General features: G+C 37.9%; 1 protein-coding gene across 1 annotated transcript in view; it reads left to right on the plus strand.

Annotated features, from left to right (window-relative positions):
• LOC106877385 (uncharacterized) overlaps window positions 1-8,070 on the plus strand; it is a 35,842-nt gene that overhangs the window by 7,361 nt on the left and 20,411 nt on the right. The window contains exons 2-7 of the mRNA XM_014926276.2: window positions 775-1,100; window positions 3,174-3,290; window positions 4,460-4,724; window positions 5,108-5,422; window positions 6,435-6,586; window positions 7,967-8,070. Of these exons, the coding sequence (XP_014781762.1) occupies window positions 775-1,100; window positions 3,174-3,290; window positions 4,460-4,724; window positions 5,108-5,422; window positions 6,435-6,586; window positions 7,967-8,070 (1,279 nt within the window). The remainder of the gene's footprint in view (window positions 1-774; window positions 1,101-3,173; window positions 3,291-4,459; window positions 4,725-5,107; window positions 5,423-6,434; window positions 6,587-7,966) is intronic.

Consider the following 8,070-nt stretch of genomic DNA (forward strand, 5'->3'; position numbering starts at 1 on the left):
CTCTCTCTCTTCCTTTCCCTCTCTCCTCCCTTTATCCCTCCATTCTCTCTTCCCCCCCTCTCTCTCTCCCTACCTACTCTATCATAATAGCAAGAGGAAGCAGTGGCTATACTGAGAGACGTGCAGGAGAAAGAAAGTATTATTAAGGAAGGTAGCGGATTAGATACATAAATAGATTTACAGAGTAAGAGTGAGTGCATGAGTGACAGAGAGAGGGGGGGAGAGATTGTTAACACTTGCCTATAAGTTAAGCAAGAAGACAATGTGGTGGTGGGGTAGAAAGAAAGTAAAAGAGGAGTGGTAGGAAAAAAGAAAGCAAAATCTCTACTGTGTGTGTGTGTGAATGCTTATTTCTGTGTGTCATTGCATAACACCATTTGGACATCAATGAGGCTATGTTTACAATTTCTGTAAACATGAGGTGAAATAAACACCAGAGATGCTATGCTCCGAGTAGAAACTGCAGGAATTAATCAGAAAAAAAATTGCAAGCTTTTCTTTTTAATCCATTATCAATGTTGGAGGCACTTCCCTACCAGCAGGTATCTCAGGGTCACATGCATTTCTCCCCTTGGCCTGTACACTTCATGTGAGTAAAGGTAAAGTTACCTTTCCATATCATATTGACTCTCTGTTCTATACTCTCCTCCACACTTATCTCTCTCTCTCTATCTATCTATCTATCTATCTATCTATCTATCTCACTCTCTTCCCCCCTCTCTGCTTCCTTTACATTTAAACATTTTTTCCCTTTCTCTACTGAAATTTTGCCAGAACCAACCAGAACTTCATGCGTTGCTTTCAAACCAGCGCTTGTTGCCAACACAAAGATATGAACTCCAATGAACTCAGTGAAGACAGCTCGACAACACCAACCACTAAAACACCCATCACCAAAACTCCAAAACCAATTTCAGAGAGTGTGAAGAGGGCCAAGTGTGAAGCATTATGGGGGATGTTTATTGGAGATGCTTTGTCCATGCCAGTCCACTGGTACTACAACACCAATGATATCCTGAAGAACTATGACAGGTGGATATCAGACTACACAGCTCCAAAGACATTTTACAGTGGATCTATTCTTCCATTGTCTGCAGCTGGTAAGTATTCAATTCAGATTTTATTCTTTTTTATCTTCAATGTATTTTTTTCTCCTCCATGTCTTCACCATTTAAAAAAAAATATTTTCGATTATTTGTAGAAATAAAAGAGTTTGTAGATGTGGTATTAAGCTACCAACTCATAAACCTTGAGTTCATTTCCATTACATATGTCTCATTGCATATTTGAGGGCAGTATACTCAACTCTAATGAAAATGTAAAGCCTAGTGGTTAAGGTGTTGCACTCACAATCATGAGATTACAATTTCAATTCCTGGATCAAGGAGGCTATCGTGTCTTTGAACAAAACACTTCATTTCATGTTGCTCTAGTCCATTCTGCTGTACATGAGTAACCCTGCAACACACCAGCATCCTGTTCAAGAGGCATGTTGTAACCTTGGTTACTTATAGACCATGGAAGCCGAGTCACTGGTGTGATGAGCCTTAGGACTCAAGACGACACTAGCACTTGATTCTGTATGCTTCACCTACAAAAATAAACACTAGATCACCTGAGTTAGACTAGCATCCCATCCTGGGTGAGATTTGTCTCACATTTACTTCAAACCATAAAAACTAAGGCTGAGTACTACTGACAAAAATAGAATAGTGACAGTGAAAAGTCTCAGATTTGAAGGAGAGTGAGAGAAGGGGAAGAGATGAGAGAGAGTGAAAGAGAATGAGGAGAAAATATCGAGAGAGAGAGAGAGAGAGAGAGAGATAGAGAACGATAATTTAAAATAGATACGTAATGAAAAAAAAACTGGTTAATTAAGGCACAACAACGCTTTTTAAAGATTTTCTAATTATTTTTATTCCTTATTAATTTTTTTAATCATTTGTAACCAATATAATATCGTTCTTATAATCAACATTAACTTCACCGTTATCATTTTCATCGTCTTAAACACCCTCTTTAGCCTCTTCATTTAAAGTTTGCTTTCCACTCTACTGTGCTACTTAACAACCTTTTAATTAGATGCAAGGTCCTTGATGCTTTAATAGAGACTGGGAAGTTGCAGCATTTATGCTGATTTCAAGGTCATTTAATAGCGACTTGGATTTCCGTCTGCAAACTTATATAAGCATTTCTATGGGAGATAACTTTGTAATTTATTACTCTGTAATATAAAGATTTACTTCCCTTCGGTGTTTTATCCTTAACGTATAATAATAATATTCAACCAACATTCACTTTTCCATGCATGCATGGATTGAGCGGAGTTTTTGAGGCATATTTTTTACGACCTGATGCCCTCCTTTTCGCCAACCCCCACTTGTTTCCAAGTAAGTTGATATTTCCCTATAGCCAGACATGATTTTGCAGAATATTGGAAATGAATAACATTGCATGTATGACTGGCATTCATTTACAACTATCGTGCATTGTCAAGAAAAAGAAACAACAAACATACATAGACGTTCACGCACAGAAATAAAAACAAGCGCGCGCGACGAACTTCTTTGTGAATGGATTTAGTATACCGAACTTCTTTTTGAATACTAAATCCATTCACAAGGCTTCTTTCAATTTCCTTCTGATAGCTAGACAAGCTGTGATTTGTAGAGTTATATTTCAGGCCCATAAACACAGTGCAACACCTGTGCAGGATACGAACTCACAACTGACGATACGGTAGCCTGACGTACATTATGGTAGCCTTGTACCTGTAAAAGACAGACATAGATATGAAATTGCCTCTTTTTTAATCTGTCTAGTTCAGTGTTTCTCAACTGGGGTTCACACAACAAAATGTTAAATTGGGGCCCCTGAAAAATTCTGCTTTATATGTATGTATTAGTATGTATTGCGAGAAACAGCTAGGTATCGTTTTCTAGCGTTTTACATATTCAACATACACAAGTTAATGTGTGAAATACAAAATAGTAATAGCTTTTAAACATCAAATGGCTAGTGGGGGAGGAGGCAACTGAATAAAATAGTAATCAAAGGGGTCTGTTGGTAAAAAATGTTTGAGATCTCCCTGGTCTAGTTTAGTATTCAGACCAATGAACATCACTCATATTTCTATTTCTTTATGATGCTTCTATTTTTCATCCCTCTCTTAGATGACAGTGGTCGCAAATCTTCAAGTAATAATCAAACCAAAGCCATTATAGGCCAAGTAATTTTACATGACAAACTTAAATTCTGGACAAGTGGAGATCCATATTTTTACCACCAAGGTAAGATATATTTCAGGTTCATTAACTTAAGATTGTTGTCTAAATTGTTTTCACTGCAAAACTTTACTATTTATATTTGGGGAAAAACAGTGAGCTAGTGGGATAGTTAACATGTTGGACAAAATGCTTAATGGCATTTTGTTTGTCCTTATGTTCTGAGTTCAAATTCCTCCAAGGTCAACTTTACTCTTCATGTGTGTGTGTGCGTATGTGTAACGGCATTCACCTGTGAGGGGTTAAGCCAGCTCCTATTGAGTTCACTGCATCACAGGTCAAAGCAGTCCATGCACATCTGTTGGTGGGTGATTCTGCAGTGTGTTGAAGCCATTCCTGGTTCCATGCTAAAGACTCAAGGGCCAGAAACAAGCTCCATGTCTGCTTTGACTGTCATCAAACTCTTATGAACTCACAACGAGACAGTCTACCCTTCGTACTTTCAGGACCAAAGAAATAAGTACTATAGGCCTTGTGCTTATAGTAAAAAGGAATATTTGGAAAAAAAGTAGTGAACTAGCAAAATATTTAACATGTCGGACAATATGCTTAGCAGCATTACTTTCTGGGTTCAAATTCTGCTGAGGTCAACTTTACCTTTCATCTGTTTAGGATCAATAAAATAAATACCAGTTATGCACTGGGCTCAATGTAATCAACTTAGCCACTCTCCCTAAAATTTCTAGCTTTGTGTCAAAATTTGAAATTATTATTATTTTTTGGAAAAAAGATGTTTTGCAGTATTCCTTCTAGCTCTTAATATTCTGAGTTCAAATCCTACTTAGATCTAACCTACTAAATACTTTCTAAACTTTCCATAATTTACTCCTATCGCACCCTTGCCATCATGCAAAGGGAGCCCTTTTACCAGTGGTTCTCAACTGGGGTCTGTATGACCCCTGAGGGTCCATATAAGACTTTTGGAGGTCCACATAATAAAATAGTAAATAGGTGCTACCTTGTCTATGAATTGAACCCAAATGTTATCAAAATCAGTCAGCCCAACAACAACAACAAAAACGATTTATATAGTTTCTTCTTCTTCTCCTTCTTGAATACTTTCAACAGTTTTGTATAAGATGCTTGTAAAAGTACAATTTTTCTGAATAAAAGAAATTATTTTCTTTTTTTTTTTTTCCCCTTTTCTTTTCTCTTTCTCCTTACCTGTCATGAAGGGATGGAGCCAGGTGACAATACTCTTAATATGTTGGTCGCTCTGAAAATCCTTCAGACCATGCAAGAAACTGACCCATGGGCACTAAAGTCCGACCAAGAAGTCATGGCCAGTGTACTGGAGTCCTATGTCCATTTCATGACCACACCCGACACTCACAATGACACTTATGCAGAATCTTTCCATCGGCTGTTCTTCAAAGACTGGAATGCCGTTCCTGACCCTCCATTAAGGGGACAAGACATTTTTGATTTTGCTAAAAGAAGGTAAAAGAATATATATATATTTCTATGTGTGTGTATATATATATATATATATATATATATATATATCATCAAGATTAATGTAATATAAAGCTGAAAAAAAAAATTAACACCAAATATACAGTGCGTGTGTTTTTATTGGCTAAACTGGCAATATGACCATCCCCAAGTACAACAACATCTGTTTCAACACACGATTTCACATAAAAAATCTTGCAAAACAAATATGTAAACGGAATATATCATCATCATTATCATTTAACATCCGTCTTCCATGCTTGCATAGATTGTATAATTTTACAGGAGCTGGTAAGCCTGGGGATAGCACCAGGCTCCACCATAGATGGATTGATAGATAGATAACAAAATGCATAAATCTATTTCAGGTCGCGGCAAATGTTATCTCAACCACCTGATAGCCAACTGTCGGGCATTGGAGCTTTGGTATTGGTTTTGCCTTGGGTTCTACGCAATGCTGGCAAAACTGAAGATGAGTGTGCGCAGACAGCAGTTGAATTCATCAAGCTAACGCACCCAGTTCAATCCCTGATACCCTTCGTTGACATCTACTCCAGACTGTTTCACGCCACCTTGAATGGGTTTGATTTGGGATCTGAAGTAAGAAAAATACTGGCACATGCTTCTTTGGGAGGCCATGACAACAGACACATGATGTTACATTTAGCAGATCAAGTAAGCAGGTAAGACCCATGCCCGTCGCTAAGGGTGTGCACTGGACGGCACTGCCCCTTCGCTATTCAATGGTGCTCCCTCATATTTACAGTGATACACTTATTTTGAAACTCCACTTTAGCATTATTACAAATTAGTGACATGATTTCTACGGCTGGATGCCCTTCCGAATGCAAACCACTTTACAGAGCATGCTGGTTACTTTTTTCATGGCACCAGCACTGGTGAGGTTACCAAGTAACCCACAAGACAGAACCCTACAACTGAGTAGTGGGGTGTAGTATTGAGGGAGGTGGTTTTATGTTGGGTGATGAGAGGGTTAAAATATGAAAAAGGGACTGGAATTGGTGCCTTCAGCCTTTTGAGTCTGACGAGATGCCTATACTGCTAAGCACTTTATAGGTCCAAGACCAATGGTCACTCTATGACCAGCCATAACTTTTAACTTCCTAAAAAAAATATATATTACTGCCCTAATGTTTTAGAGTGTGTTTTTTTTTGGATATATGAACTACTGGTGATACACACACACACACACACATATATATATATATATATATATATATATATATATATATATATATATATATATATATATATATTCGAGTCGCCCATAATGCAATGCACTTTATAGGTGTGAAACCAATGGTCACTCTGTAACCAGTCATAACTTTTTACTTTCTAAAATTATATTATTGCTCTAACACTTTCAAATGTACTTCAGTTTCACATATATGAACTACTGACGATGTGTGTGTGTGTGTGTGTGTAAATGCTTATATGTATGTATGTGTAATGCATGTGTATAAATGTGTATGTATTCATGTATATATATATATATATATATATACACATAAATACAATGAGTTTTCGGAGCATGGAAAGTGGATGTTAAACGATGACAATATATACATACATGAGCAATCTAATTTCTTAGCACTAATCTGGACTGGGTTATGTTGAAATCTTAATGTTTCAAATAGAAATATATCTCTTCTTATTGTTTCATTTATTACCCAGCTCTGAAAACTCGTTAAAAGGTCACCAAAGAAACACCAGTTTACTTGGATTGGCATGCTACATTGAATCTTCCATGAAAACCCTACTCTACCTGATGCTGTGTTTTGCTGAAGACTTTAACAGCGGTACATATGTCAACACCAATAGTGGAGGTGTGTAACCATTGCTGCTTTATATATATTTTAAAATGTATAACAGTAGCAATACATCTTTTGGGGTTTCTTTTTTTTTTTTTTTTTTTTTTTTTTTTTTGTCTTTTACTTGTTTCAGTCATTGCACTGCAGAGCCATGCTGGGGCACCATCTCAAAGGGTTTTTCTTATATTTATAGGTTTTATTTAGCATTTATGTTTTTTTTTTTTTTTTAAGTCTGGTATTTATTCTGTCAGTCTCTTTTGCTGAACTGCTAAGTTACAGAGATGTAAGCAAACCAATACTTGTGGTCAAGTGGTGGGTGGGTGACAAGCACACACGCACACACACAGATATACACACTCGACAGGCTTCCATGCAGTTTCCATCTTCCAAATTCACTCACAAGGCATTAGTTGACCCAAGGATACAGTAGAAGACATTTGTGCAAGGTGTCACACATCAGGGACTGAACCTGAAATCACATGGTTGCAAAGCAAGCTCCTTAAATTTATGTTTTATATGCCACCAGCACAGGTGCACTTGGTTTCACAGGTCCCCTTAAGCAGAGCACATCGCCAAAGGACTTGGTCACTAGTCATTGCCTCTGTGAGGTTCAAAGTTAGAAGGTCATGCTTCACTGCCTCATCCCATGTCTTCCTGGCTCTACCTCTACCACAGGTTCCATTCACAGTTAGAGATCGGCATTTCTTTACCCAACTGTCCTTGTCCATATGCATCACATGACCATACCAGCTCAGTCATCTTTCTTGCACATCCAGCAAAGCATACTAACTTCATTTCTCTCAAGCCTATGCATGTCCTTGGCTGTCATAGCTATGTTTCACTGCCATGCAGTGTAGCTGTTTGCACGCAGGCATCAAACAGTCTGCCTTTCACTCTGAGAGAAAGGTCCTTTGTTGCCAGCAGGGGTAGGAGCTTTCTTAACTTTGCTCAGCCTAACCTTATTCTCACAGCTACACTCTCGGAACAACCACCTCCACCTGGTCACCTAAATACCAGAAGCTGTTAACTATCTCTAGCTTGCTCTCCTGGCAATTGATGGAGTCTATTTTCCATGCATGTTCAGCATTTATCACTAGGGCTACATCTGTTTCCAAGCAAGGTAATTTTCCCCCATAGCCAGTCCATATTTTTACGGAAGATTGGAAACGAAGAACCCCCACTTGAGTGATGGTGATGCTCTTTTACGACTATCACATGATGTCAGGCAAAGGAGACAGTAAAACACACAGGCACATATACACACAAACATATGTACACGCACAAACACACACACACATACACGCATATATATAAACACGTTGTAAAAAAACTAAATTATATAAATGCTTTTTGTTTCTTTTTCAAATCTTAAATTTTTATCCTCTTTGATTGCAGGTGAGAACTGTCATCGTGGTGCAGCATTAGGAGCTGTTTTAGGTGCAGCTTCGGCGCAGGGAAAAAGTGAGAAGATCAAAAACGTCTGGAAAAGTGGCTTGACG

The sequence above is a fragment of the Octopus bimaculoides genome, chromosome 19, assembly GCF_001194135.2.
Source record: "Octopus bimaculoides isolate UCB-OBI-ISO-001 chromosome 19, ASM119413v2, whole genome shotgun sequence".
NCBI lineage: Eukaryota > Metazoa > Mollusca > Cephalopoda > Octopoda > Octopodidae > Octopus > Octopus bimaculoides.